The sequence below is a fragment of the Acipenser ruthenus genome, chromosome 17 (assembly GCF_902713425.1).
Source record: "Acipenser ruthenus chromosome 17, fAciRut3.2 maternal haplotype, whole genome shotgun sequence".
Taxonomy (NCBI): Eukaryota; Metazoa; Chordata; class Actinopteri; order Acipenseriformes; family Acipenseridae; genus Acipenser; species Acipenser ruthenus.
Genome location: NC_081205.1, coordinates 31,565,840 through 31,580,115, shown reverse-complemented (window position 1 = coordinate 31,580,115; position 14,276 = coordinate 31,565,840). Strand labels below are relative to the sequence as shown.

General features: G+C 39.3%; 1 protein-coding gene across 4 annotated transcripts in view; it reads left to right on the top strand.

Moving 5' to 3' along the window:
- LOC117423412 (arf-GAP with coiled-coil, ANK repeat and PH domain-containing protein 2-like) overlaps nt 1-13,782 on the top strand; it is a 44,461-nt gene extending 30,679 nt beyond the window's left edge. For 2 of the 4 annotated variants that reach the window (XM_058990396.1, XM_034928697.2), the window contains 14 exons: nt 957-1,008; nt 1,647-1,747; nt 1,926-2,031; nt 2,354-2,562; nt 3,153-3,222; nt 3,347-3,441; nt 3,604-3,800; nt 4,407-4,511; nt 5,213-5,305; nt 5,598-5,806; nt 6,229-6,338; nt 6,614-6,724; nt 7,173-7,234; nt 10,063-13,782. In XM_058990396.1, coding sequence (XP_058846379.1) covers nt 957-1,008; nt 1,647-1,747; nt 1,926-2,031; nt 2,354-2,562; nt 3,153-3,222; nt 3,347-3,441; nt 3,604-3,800; nt 4,407-4,511; nt 5,213-5,305; nt 5,598-5,806; nt 6,229-6,338; nt 6,614-6,724; nt 7,173-7,234; nt 10,063-10,166 — 1,624 coding nt within the window. In that variant the 3' untranslated portion in view covers nt 10,167-13,782. The remainder of the gene's footprint in view (nt 1-956; nt 1,009-1,646; nt 1,748-1,925; nt 2,032-2,353; nt 2,563-3,152; nt 3,223-3,346; nt 3,442-3,603; nt 3,801-4,406; nt 4,512-5,212; nt 5,306-5,597; nt 5,807-6,228; nt 6,339-6,613; nt 6,725-7,172; nt 7,235-10,062) is intronic. The other 2 variants (XM_058990397.1, XM_034928700.2) reach the window with 1 other exon arrangement.
- Nucleotides 13,783-14,276: the final 494 nt, after the last annotated feature.

Here is a 14,276-nt window from a genome sequence, read left to right as displayed (position 1 = left end):
TTTAGATTTTTTTAAAACTTTTTTTTTTGTGTGTTCTGCTGCTGCTTGACTTCTAAATTTAGAAGGATGGTGTTCGAAATGGTTTATTATTGAAATGTTGATTTGAATTTCTTTCCACTGGAAAGGGAAATGTATCTCAACTAGTCATCCTAATGTATTGTAGTAGATTAAAGAGCACCACATCTCCACACAGAGTCCCAACTACTGCATTACATTATGGAAGTAGCAAACTATATGCCAGGCTTCTGCAACTCATCATACCATCTCCTACTAGTTTACAGTCTGCATACACTGTCTGTACATGTAGCAGTGCATTTTACATGAGTAGTATTGTGGGCCAGTGGTGTGTGCAGATGAAAGCTACTGGAATACAGAGATTTTAATTGTATTATATTATATTATATTATATTATATCTCTGCTTGTTGTCCAATGTCTAAGGCCCTGCTGTAATAAAACAATTATAATAATGTGACCAAAGTGTTGCTTTCTTTTGCATCTTTCACTTGGAGTCCAGATTTACTTAGTAGTAATCTGAACGGTGTATTCCTCCTCACAATAGAGGCGCACATGCCCAACCATCATGTTATGCAATTGATCAGGCTACATTCAGTTTGTTGAGGGACATTCAGTTAAGAAATAGGCTAGTAGTTGACCAGCACACACCGATGTTACCTGAATTCTTAAGCACTGTTAATGCTATTGTGAAGGTAGGGGAGCAGGTGTCCCATATTCTAGCTCCAACCTTCCTGTTCTTGCAGCGTTCAAACTGATAGAGTGCAAACCTGGAAATAAGTGTTCTGAAATAAGCCGATATGTATACCGATGGACGGTTAACTTTACTGTTTGTTAATTTGTTTGTTTTGTGTGAGCTTTGACGCTAGGTCAACTAACAGACTAAATAAATGAATATTTTGGGTATAACCGGCTAATTTTTTTTTTTTTCTTCCAAACCCAGGCGCTGGTTCTCTATTCAAAACAACCAGCTAGTATACCAGAAGAAGTTTAAGGTAGGACCATTACTGTATGTGTTAGTGTACTTTCCTGATACTGAATATCTGTATCAACATTTCCCATCACATCCACTGTGCTCACACTCACAGCAATACACAGATATGATGATGCACTTGAATTGCCTTATTTAGGAGTTCAAGAGACCAGCCATGTTTACTAGAATTGATTAATAATACAATAATTACATTTGTTTAAACTCTTAACATTCTGCAAAATGCAAAGTCTGGGAATGCATATTGTCATCTGTTTTTCGTTGTTAATGTTTGGCAAAAGTTAGTTATTACAACTGGTTCTAGACCTTTTCTGTTTTTTGTGAAATCTAGATTATGATGTGTAATTGTTTAATATAAAAAGAATTGAGAGCTTTGTTATGCACGTATTAAGTAGGGCTTGCAGTGGTGAGGTTCAGCCACAAAGTAGTTGAGCAGTGCAGGACCTTATTTTATACTGGAGACAAGGATCAGATGTTAAGAGAGCAGGCATGGAGTGATCTCCACAGAGAGCAGGCATGGAGTGATCTCCACAGAGACCTGAATACCAAGACATAGCATATAATATGCCTGCAGTTCAAAGACAGGAGGCACTGGAGTGCAGAGGGAAGGTATGTTTGTAACGCCTCTCTCTCCCTCTACAGGATAACCCCACTGTGGTGGTGGAGGACCTGAGGCTGTGCACAGTGAAACACTGTGAGGACATTGAGCGCCGCTTCTGTTTCGAGGTTGTCTCTCCTACAAAGTGAGTAGCTACCGGCAAACACAGCCGGGTGGTGGGGAAATGAAAAGGAATACACTCTCCCACTGAACAGTAGTTTAACAATGCATTGAAAAATGAGGTATTACAATAAAAAGAAAAGTCAACAGGCCTTCATTGAAAAAAACTAAAGCGTGTATATGATCATTTTGTTTTCTCCCAGGAGCTGCATGATGCAGGCAGACTCTGAAAAGCTGCGGCAGGCGTGGATTAAGGCTGTACAAAACAGCATCGCTACAGCATTCAGGGAGCAGGGTGAAAGCTCTGAGGTCAGTCCATGGCGTGCATTTAATGTAGAACTTACAGAAATACAAAAAAGACACAAGAATCCTGTATCGGCTTGTGGTTCAGCAAGGATGTGCCGTTAAAATCCTTAAGATGAAACTGAAATTACAATGCGCCTTTAAAACCTTACTATTAAATTGCAGTGTGTTCTATCCCAAAAATATAAACCACATGTCCACCAGGTGGAATACGTTTTTTTTTGTTTGTTTTTTTTAAATGGGAGCATAATTTGTTGATACAGTATATTCATGGCACGTCCCTATCACCAAGTTAATAGTGAATTGATTGTTTCTGATTAATTTGCAGAAGCTGGACAGGAAGTGTTCCACGTCTACAGGCAGCCTTGATTCTGGCAGCGAGTTGAAGGAGAAGTCTCTGAAAGGGGAGAGCGCGCTGCAGCGGGTCGAGTGCATCGCCGGCAATGCCAGCTGCTGTGACTGTGGGTTGGCTGAACCTCGCTGGGCCAGCATCAACCTGGGGATCACACTGTGCATTGAGTGCTCAGGAATACACAGGTAACAGGGAGCGCAGCATTCAAACCAGCTTGCTGTGGAATACACAGGTAACAGGGAGCACAGCATTCAAACCAGCTTGCTGTGGAATACACAGGTAACAGGGAGCGCAGCATTCAAACCAGCTTGCTGTGGAATACACAGGTAACAGGGAGCGCAGCATTCGTTGTTGCATGGTCTTGAAGACATTGAAAAAGATCTGGTCGAACATTTGTCATTGCATTTATTAAGTTTCTAAACTTAAAGCTGTTCCGTATTTAATAGGCTGTTATGGATTTGTATATGTTTGTTTGTGTAATATTACATTTTGACATTTTTAATAGTAATACAACAACAGTAGTATCCAATGGAGACACCTGTTTCTAGTACCCATGGTAGCACAGTACTAGGCTTAATGAAATTGCTGTAACTAGGATGGATCAGGCTGTATGGAACCCAGTATGCCATGTTTAACATCATTGAGAGAGAGAAACAGACTCCTCTGCATGAATGAAAGTATCCATGTAGCTACTTTTCTTTTGTATTCATTTGGTAGTTGCATGGCTTATTTAAAATGAATAAATAAAAACATTATTTATGTTGTTATTTCCTAGGAGTCTCGGGGTCCACTTGTCCAAAGTCCGGTCTCTTACCTTAGACTCTTGGGAGCCTGAACTGCTCAAGGTGAGACTGTCTGTCTGTCTGGTGAGCACTGCAGTTGGTGGGAAAGTATGCCATTTCATTATAGGGGTGCTTAATGGCTGATCCACGCCTTCATGTTTATTTCGTTTTTTTCTTGGCGTAACAGGTCATGTGCGAGTTGGGGAACAGTGTTATAAACAGGATATATGAGGCTAATTTGGAAAAGCTGGGTGCCAAGAAGCCACAGCCCGGAGATCCCAGGTAAGGACCTCATCCATTAACTACACAGAGAGCCGTTTGTATGTTTTGAAAGTGTGCTCTTCACAGCTGAGACTTGCGCTGTTCTAAACAGAGTTACGCTGTAGGGTCTAACAACATGTGTTAACATTTCATGGTTTACAGCAGTGTTTTATTATTTTCAAGGCAGGATATTGAAGCTTACATCAGAGCAAAGTATGTGGAGAAAAGGTTTGTCCGGAAACCAACAGCAGCAGAGCAGAGAACGAAGGTTGTATCTCTGAGCAGGCAGGAGAAACGGCTGAGTAGCTGCAGCTCGGAGTACCTGCCACCTCGCCCCCCTCCACCCACTCCCAAAATGAGACCTGCGTCCCACATCTCAGGTAACAGCAAGGACATGCCGCTTTGAATGTGGGCCACTCTGCAGCAACGAGGACGTCGGGTGTGTCCGGTTACACTGAGAACAAAAGTGACGAAACATGAGGTCACAGCCTTTAATATTCATGAGAAATACTCACAAACAATGTTATGTAATTTTGGAACATTACAAGTTACGATGTTCTTGCACTCCACCAGCAAAGTGGTGAAAGCTCTGTGTCTGTTATGGGTTTTGGGAATGCTCCAATGTCCTATTCTGGAGTGGCCCATATTAAAGTTCTGGAATTGAACTTCAGGTAAACTTTGCCCTGACTGATTTTTCCTGAAAATCTGTCAAATATACAGTAATAGAAAAAAATAACACATACTATGAAACAAATAACAGCAAGTCCTGTCCCTTGGTAGGATGCTTTTTTTTTGTGTGTGTTTTTAAAATGCGTGCTGTTAACAGTTATTACTAAGACACTAATTCCAGCAACAAAGACAAGACAAGTGTTCTGAGATCCAAACTAACACCCTATACTTTAACCCTGTTCTTTTTTTGGAAACGATGTCTCCCTCCTTCCCTCCTTTCTGGCCTGCTTTCCGCGTCTTAACTAACGCTCCCCCAGTGACTGCGGCTTGTAGTGACGAGGCCCGTCGGGAGTCTCTCTTCTGTCCCGATGAGCTAGACTCTCTCTTCTCCTACTTTGACACCTCTTCCAAGCTGCGTAGTAGTAAGTACAGCATTTGCAAAGCGCTCCGTGCCTGTGCTCTACCTCCACTCCAAGTCTCATTGCGCTCTCTCCGTCTGCCAAAATGCCTTTGTTTTCCCTCCTTCCCAGCCCATTGCGTTAATGGCATTCCTTAGTCTGTCGATCTTTTTATTGATTTATTCTTATAATGCATCAGCGTTCTTGATTACATTTCTGGGCTGTCTAGACTAGCACCATTATGATTTATATTAGTTATCGCTAAAAGCAAGTTTAGCAAAGCGTTTGGAGACATTTTCAGTAATTAAAACATTATTTTAGTAGCACTAGCGGTGTGCTTTCTTCATCATTTCTTAACATTGAGTTCTGTGGTCCCTCTCTTGCGATATGTTTAAATAGCAGGTGGTTTTTAGATGCACACAGTGCTTCCTATTTATTTCACTATCAGACTGCCAAGCTGCCAAGAAGGTTTATCTGTGTTTGACTGTGAGCTTTCATCTAGATGTCCCATTCAGTAAACTCCTGTCGCATCTCATCTCCTCCCCTGAGGCTACATTCAGATTACATTTAAGGCAGTACTCACCCACTCACTCAGGTTTATTCTGAGAATCCCATGTCTGTTTGTCTGGACCGTCATGCTTATATTCATAATAGTACGTTGACACTCAACAATTATGTAAATCCTCAAATGAGCAACATTCCTTTTTTGTTCTTTTCTGCTACAGAAAAGAGTGCGGACAGCGGGATCCAGAACAGTGCTGATGGGAGCAAGGAGATGCTGGCCTCCAGCCGGTCTGCAAACAGCTTGAGTGAACCTGGTAAGTAAGCCGATCAACGATGGAGTTAGATTAGAGATTTGTGCAAAGACTTGGAATGAAAGTACAAGAACCGAGCACAACATACTTTAAATTCAGCAACAAAACAACAAAATTCAGAAGCACTTTATTGAATAGTGTGACTGCTGCCCCCAGGTGCCCATTGTACACAAGATGGTGCATCTCCGGGGTTCGATTCCAGACAGCATGTTTTAAGTAACATAAAACGCCTATATACTTTTAAATACCATGTATTCAAATGTCCTCATTTTTTTTTTATTTGTTTGCCTTTAAGACATTCCAGAGCCTGCTGTTCCAGAGGCTGGGAAGAACTCTGCAGGGCTGGTGGAGTTTAAGGAATGCTCTCCGGGTCTCCAGCTGTACTGGGCTGCGTTCGCACGCAACCTCCCTGACATGGCCGAGGCATTGGCACAAGGAGCCGAGGTGAACTGGGTGAACACAGAGGCCGACAAGCAAACCCCCTTAATACAGGCCGTCCAGGGGGTGAGTGCCCACGTCACACAGCTCTTAGGATCTGCATGTGTTTCATTGTACGAATGTTGAGCTTAGGATTCACACAGCTCTTAGGATCTGTTTCATTGTTCACATTGTGATGTAAAATAATTAGCCCCGTTCATGCATTGTGCCCTGTTTAAAAAAAACAATTAAATAGATATCAAGCAATGGAAAGAAATGAAGTTCAGTGAAAAATATATTTATGATGTGTCCAAATTGGTTGCTCTATTTAAAGATGGGCAAGTCCAATGTGTTCCTTTTTAGAGTCAATATAAAGTGCCTGTAGGCTGTGTTCAGAGGCACATGCTTGCCTGTGTGTGTACAGTATGTGGGAGGGGGAATCTCATGTGCTTGTGAGAGCTTTGTTGAGGCTAACAGCAGGTCGATTTGGTCTCCTGTCTTGTTTTTAGGGTTCGCTGGTTGCTTGCGAGTTTTTGCTGCAGAACGGTGCTAATGTGAATAATCATGACGGGCGCGGGAGAGGACCTCTGCATCACGCCACCATCCTTGGACACACTGGGTACTCACACTTTCAATCAGTCTAAGCAACGATTTACTCCTGTAAAAACTTCAACTAGGGAACCTACTGTCCATGTTTTAAGTTTCAACCTTGCATCTGTTCAGCATTCAAATATCCATTCTTGTCACTGCATTTTAGTCGATTATGTACTTCTCTCGAGTGTCCCCACATATCTCTTTTGTTCAGCTATATTCATTTAATTAAATGCGTGTTCATTTTGTACTTGTGGAAATGTAACTTGGAACATTTTGTTGTGTGTTTTTGTTTCCCAACAGGCAGGTGTGTCTGTTCTTGAAAAGAGGGGCCAGTCAGAATGCGGTTGATAGTGACGATAAAACCCCTCTTTCAATAGCTGTGGATGCTGCCAATGCAGACATTGTAACATTGTAAGTCAAGCTTTCTGGATACATTCCCTTTCAATCCATCTGTCAGCTTCACAGATGAAACAAATCTATTAGCTGGTGTGTGCTTTAGACCACCAATTACACCAGTGAAACCTAACCCTAACCCTTTACTGGGTTTTAATGATGTGCTTTTCACCACAATCTAATAGAAGTAGTACATGGTGGTGAATGGGGTCACCTGATAGCCGTTCAGTAAATATGTAAATTCTGCACTTTGAATTTCCTGTCCCTTTTTTTTTCTTCAGATTTTAGTCTGATCACAGATTAAATAAAATTGAGTGTATGAATCTCTCGTAGTGGCTGATAAAACAGGGAGTGTGACAAACAGGAAACCCTAATGGAAAAGTCATACAAATAACATTACAAACTCAGGTGTTACTCTACAGTAACCCGGCCGGTCTGTGATGCTCTCCTGTTCTTTCTCTGGCAGGTTACGCCTGGCGAAGATGAATGATGAGATGCGGGAATCAGAGGGGCTCTACGGACAGCCAGGTCAATATACCACTAACAGCCACACTGAAATGCAGTACAAGAAATGTATACAGGAGTTCATAAGCCTGCAGCTGGAGGAGTCATAGCCTTAGTATTTATTTAGGGATTGGTATTTTATAGAGGTACTGTAGTTAGATAAGATTACAGCCAGATTGAGTGTTTATACACATACATTTTACACATGTATACATACATACATGAATTTGTGTGTATAAGTATCCAAAGTATTCAACAGTAAATGAGTATTCAACAATTGTGTTCAGACTCTGCAGTCAGTGGAAAACTATCTGGCAGTACAGAGGCTAAATGACCTGTCATTAGTAATGATACATTCAAGTATTATGCCTTATTTATTCCATTAACAGTTAATGTGCAGCAACATGAAAAAATGATTAGTTTACATCACTTATAGAATCAGAAGTATAAAACATGCAACTTTTATGGCAAGGTGGTTAAAATTACAGACTTTGATAAGATACAATTATGCATAGAAAATGGGACATATTACTCATTTGTTTGCCAACATTAATAATTAAGAAAGAAACTAAATAAATAAATGTCAAAAATCAATATAGCAGGCATAATACGATATGTATACATGTGTTCAAAATGCAGCGCTGGCTTATAAAAATAATAAAAGGATTTATATCCCAGATATTAAGTAATATGCAAGTCTTTTCTTCCTAGCTGTAAGCCGTGTATTCTAGAAGAAAAGGCTCCTGTATAGTATTGTAAATGGGTTTGATTTCAAAGCACACTTTGTACAAAGCTGGGTGCTTGTATTGAATAGGAGCTGCTAGCCCAAGAGCCGACGCGTCGGTATACATCTGCACAGTGAACCGAGGGGCACCTCTCTCATTACAAGCTTCACTGCAGGGAAGTGTTCCTGCCACTCTAAAGCAATGCAAACTGATCAGCGAATTAAATTAAATACTCTTAATTGTTGTTTTCTAGTGTTTTAAACATTCCGAAATAATTTTGTTTTGTATTTTTGAAGTCTGAAAGCAAATAGCACAAGCAGAATTTCATTAAATATGGAAAATACACTTGTGGTGCTCCCTCCCCCAATGGGATTTCTCACACGTAATGCTTAGACATTACAGTATTCCTGCCTGCCGCACGATATTCTATCAGTGTGCACTGTGCAATATAGAAATAGGTGCTGTATTGCCTATACTTCATTATACTGTATGGTCACCTCATTCCTCATAGAAGAGCAGCTGCCCATCAACTATGCATAAGTTAAAGGGAGAATCTGCCCGATTCCAACTGGAGCTTCTTGAGTTTGTTAGGATGTTATTAAGTACTTCTCTGTATACAGTATTCTTCACGGCACTCACTGCTGTTCAGTAGGGTTTGAGGTCCAGTGAATGTCCAGTTAAGTGGATATCGCAGAACTTTGAAACAGATCTCTTCTCACAGAACTGTGAAATGTAACAATGCCCTGACTGTGTTGACAACTGGTTTATAGTTTATCCTTCTACAAGTGTGGTCAGCTGTCATGGGAAGGGGAGTGGGGGTGTTCTGTGGATAACAATAATAGGTGTAGATTAGATCAGTGGTCTGGAATACCTCATGTTTGGTAACCATTAACTAATCCTGCCATATGAACTCATCTCTAACTGCAGGTAAATATAATCCACTTCTACTGAGCTTTTTATATACACGCTGTCAATCTAGTGTTCGTTTTTTTTTTTTTTTAATATATAAAATCTGGTATGATCTCAAATGTATAAATTAGTGAAATCCAGAACCATCTTTAGCCAAAAGAAAAGGCTAGGTAGATTTTACATGTACCAGGAATCTGTTCACAGCAGCAGAATTATTCACAACAGTAAGCAGTGTGCCAGCACAAACGGGCCAGGGAAATCTGAAATCCTGAGACTGAGTTACAGAGTGGGCTTCAAGTGCGTTCTGAGCTGTGTAGTTTAAAACGTAATACTACAGTACTTTTAATAGTTTAGAAACGTTTTGTGTTTTAATTGAAATCTAACTGATTTCTTCCAGACCTGCCTCTCCAGTAGATTTTACTACTACTTTTAAAAGGGAAAGGGAATTAAAATGAGAAGGACGTACTCCTTTACTGTATGTCCAGAGCAGATGATCTGCCCAAATGTTTTAAAACACCTGTACTGCATCTTTGTGTGCGATGTGGATCAGATACTGGTGCTAATACAGGATCCAGTGCTTCTCCTCCCATGTGTCCCTCTCTGTTTGTTCTCTGTCACTTCTCATGGTTTCTTTTCTATTCTCTCAAGTTTGTGCCTTTTCTGTTCTCTGACTGGTTGCCGAGGCCAGTGTAACTGTAATTTTGTACATAAGTCCTGCACTTTAAATACAACATGGTTGTTAAAGATAAAAATAAAATTTAAAAAATCCCATTTTTGATGAGAATAAAAATACATAATTGTATCATGTGGTTTAGGACAGCCTCATTATTTCCAAATTGCATGCTGGTTTAACAAGGAAGTGCTCTCCGTTCAGGTTGAGTCTTGGGTTTAACCCATCATGGTCTGTGTACCGGCTAACTTTCACCCTACAGCACATACTTTGAACTGGTCTGGCTACCTTACCTCCAGAACCACTGAACTCTATTATAAAACTGCTCTAAACTTCTGTTGCTTAACTGCCATCTTTTCTGTTGAGCTGCTTTGAAGCTTTCTCAGGTATGGCTATTTTTTTCTTCTATTGCATTTGTTCTTTTCAAGATAAATCTAAATTTCAAGTGTGTTTTTTTTTTTTTTTTTTTTTTCGTATTTATTCAAATTGCATAGTAAGAAATTAAATGTGTTCATTTAGTTCTAAACTTACTTTTTTTTTTTTTGCAGGAGATGAAACTTATCAAGATATTTTCCGAGACTTCTCTCACATGGCTTCAAATGATCCAGAGAAACTGAACCGGTTCCAGCAGTATGACTCCCACAGGCTGTGAAACCTGGGAGGGTCGTGCAGCAGGGAGAAAAAACCACAACAGCACGTGAATCTTGTACGCTGGAAATGGGGATTTCAGTGGCTGGGTAGTCAACTAAACAGTCACCTGCCTTAAAGTATACACAGCTAACAAAACGATTCCAGCAATTCTGATCTAGTATGCATTACCATCACTTTGTAGACATCACATTTTCCTTTATGAAAGAGGCACACATTATGTTAAACCATGTATTTGATTTGCAAAGGTTTTTTTCAAAACATTTATAACCTTTTCCATGCGGTGCTTTCCATTGAAGGAACGCACCTGACTCCCGTGATTTGCTTCTGGGAGATTGAGTCCTTGTAGGAAAAACAATTCTGAGCATTTTTTTTCTAGACTAACTGAGCAAATTATATATATATATATATATATATATATATATATTTAATATAAAAGAACTCAAGCTAGCCACATTGGTATGCATTTGAGTACAAATCATTGCTTTTCCTATGGCCGACATGTTTTTCAATGGTGACCTAATTCCTTAATGCAACTTTAGGATGTACAGAAGTCTCTGTAAGGAGTGTTTCATAAATACTCTTCTCCAACAGCTTTAAAAAATTGCATTATAGCTATATAGTAGGTAAGATTTACTGGAATGGTCTTGTTAGCATCATTTACTTTAAAGCAGCAGAGAGACCTAAGGGTAATGGACATCACACCTAATGACAGAGTTTTGTTTTGAATTTGTGAATTGCGGGATTGAAAAAGAGAGAGGAAACACAAAAACATACCAGCCTGTTCCACTCCCCATCATAAAAATGCCCTTGGCATCCATGCTGTAGGTCTAATGCAGATATAAGGTCACGCTGAAGTGTCGCCAGAACACTCTTCAGAATGCAGAAGTTCAAGACCGTACTGCCAGTCATCTTTGTGGAAAACAGATGACATCTTTTCTTGATGTTGTATCAGTTTACAAAATCCACAGCTCCTTTAAGAAACACACACCAGCAGCATGTTTCCACTCATTTTAACAGGCGACAACAGCTGAATGCATTAAAAGCTCAAGATAATAAGAATGTTTTGGTGGATGGCCAGATTATTAGCTTGACTCTGAACTTGCCTGTAGAATAGTTCACTGTACGCCAGAGGGGCTGTACCCTTTTGCAAAAGTGCAGCTATGGCCATAGGTTTTGCATCACCCTATAGAATGAACTCATTTTGCTTTATAAAGTTGAATGAAACCTGCTGAATAATGTTATGTTAATATATGCATACTGCTTTGTAGTTTTCCATATACTTAACGAAAAACTGACAAATTGAAAAATTCTAACATGAAATACTGTACTACTATTATGGCTTCCGGTAGACATTTGTGATATCATTTTGTGGTTTCTTTGATTACATGATAAATAAAATATGTGAATTCTGTTCCTATAGTTTTTTTTTTAGTTTATAATATATATATATATATTTCTGTCTCAATCCTAAATTTCTAGGTGATGCAAAACTTTTGGCCATAGCTCTCCAAGCCTTGAAAATAAAGATGACACTGTTTATTCATTGCATCTACCAGGTTTAAAATAGCTGTAAAGGTTTAATAGTTCAATGTACAGTCAAAGTGGATTCAAATATTCCTTTATTACGTCCTCCATGGCATTAAATCTCTTCCTGTCCTGTAAGCCGCCCAAACTACAGTAACCTCAGAAGTCAGAGGACATTAGCAGACATTCCAATGGGTTTAAAAAAAAAAAAAAAGTGAAACGAGCACCTTCACAAAGCATTCGTCCCAGTTCTAAGTTTACTGATAAAACAAATGACTACTGCAAATGAAACAACTAAAGTGCAACATGAACCTCTTATGTTGTTTATTGAAGCTTTATTTGATTTCTGGTGGAAAGTTTAGAAAACAAAATAGCACTCGCATGTATATAAAATCAAATGGTGTGCCTGCATAGTGCATATACTTGCTGCACAAAAACACAGTACAACCAAGTACTGCACTTAAAGGGTGTTCATTTTGCAAGAGTCATTCCCTCCACCAGGGGGCATCAGGTGGGCGAGTTATCGTGTACAATTCGTTTCTTTGTATTTATTTTTTGTCCTGTTAGTAGGTAAATTGGATTTTACCAGACGTTTGACACTGTTGTCTGTTGGGTTTGTTTGAGGGATCAAGGTAATTTCTGAGTTGCATTGAAAGCTGTTTCATACAATTTGTAAACCGCTGAACATTAGTTTTATATATATATATATTACAAAGTTTCTCATGAGGTGCCTGTAAAGGCTACAGGCTCCCTGGATGAGCTTTTCTTTTCATTGAATTAATTTTGTTGTCCCGTTTCAAACCTTGGTTCTGGTGTCAGTTTTGCCTATCGCTTACTACACACCCCCTTGTCACGCAATGGACAGTACACAAGAAATATATGCAACCCAAGAGAACAGAACGAGTAAAACACCAAAGAGATTGCCACATTATTATTACTATAGTCACTTAGAATAGGACCTCAGTTTTACGTCTCGTCCGAAGGACGGCTTTACTGTTTCATGTGGTTTGTAAAGCTGCTGGAGAGTATTTACAGATGTTTTACATCATGTTCACGGGGCAAGAGAATTGATTTGCTTTTCCATTATCCTTGATCACCAACAATCTTCTGTTGTGGTTCTGCATGGGACCATCACAAATGATACAAGCTTTTAAAATCTATTTTATAACACCTGCAAGGCTGCTTCGTTCCGATTTGAAGATATTACAATTCTGTGCTTTTAAAACCAGTTTTTTTTACTGTGTATCTGTACTATCAGCAATGCTAGTTGATTATGTGGAGCATGGTAGCAAACTGCCTTACTTGAAAAAGTCTACACATGCTGTAAGCAGCAGATTGCAAGAAGGGATCAACGGTACCTTGATATTTTAAATGTACGAAACATGTGTTAGCTATTCGTAAGTTTCAAGTTATTTTAATTTTGTATAGTTGTTACCCAAAATTAATCCATACAAGACCTGATTTAAAATTTTAAAAACATTTTATTCAATAAAGCTGCAGTGTCTCGCAATCATGTTCAGTGGCACGCAAAGAGAGCTAATTTCCACAACTCCTTGTTTACAAGCTAGTTCGGATTCCCCATTCTGGTCATCTTCACATACTATCCACCGACCAAAGGCTTTTGTCTTGGGTGGTAGAATATAGTACCTTGTACTTCTGCAGGGATTGAAATAAGACACCCATTGCTGGTTTTGCTACAAGATACACCAGAGTTTGTTCTCTATTCACTGTGGCTAATCAAGGTCATAGTAAAACCTGGAATGGGTGAAACTGCTATGCGGTAGGAGCCTTATTTCCACCCATGCTTCTGTATAATTGCGCATTTATTGAGGCTGAAATCAAATGAAGCTCTGCATACCGTTTCTTATAAAAAAGGAATTTCTTATACTCAGTTTCTTATAGAATGATACATGGGCTCTGTGTATTAACACTTTTTATTCTGCTTTTAGGCATATTTTTATATAAATATAAATCTGTGGTCTTTTTATAAGTATGTAAATATTGTAAATATTCGTTACAATATGCCTATGAAGACATTGTTCAAAAAAATGTTAGTGGTACTGAAATCAATAAATAAAATACATTTGACTGGAGTTTGTGTGACTTTTGTAGGAGACTCTGAACAGTGTTAACAGTGTTCTGTTTTCATGTAAACTCTCTACTGCCCTGGAATAGTCTACCTGTAGATAACATGTATCAATCAGATGGCATTGCCATAGATGCTGTAGTTATCTAGCCTCTGCTGTAGCTTTCTGCAATACAGAAATAAACCCGCTATGGCTCTGTGCATCGTTTTCTTGCTACGAGAATGACACATCAAAAATCTATTTAAGGGGTAATTTATCAGCGTTTTGTTTAAACATTAGGTCACATTATTCCGAGCAGTAATCCTGCCATTTAGTCATCTGGTACAGCAGTGACGTCAAGCACAGTCTATAGGCGTTAAATTATGCGTAGCCTCTTGCAATAAATTTGATGTGTTGCTGCATTACACATTATTCCTGTACAGTTTTTTTTTTAATTCTAATTCGGAGACTTGAAAGGCTAGCCAACCCGTTAATTGAAAAGTAAGCAGAGCAAAGTGATT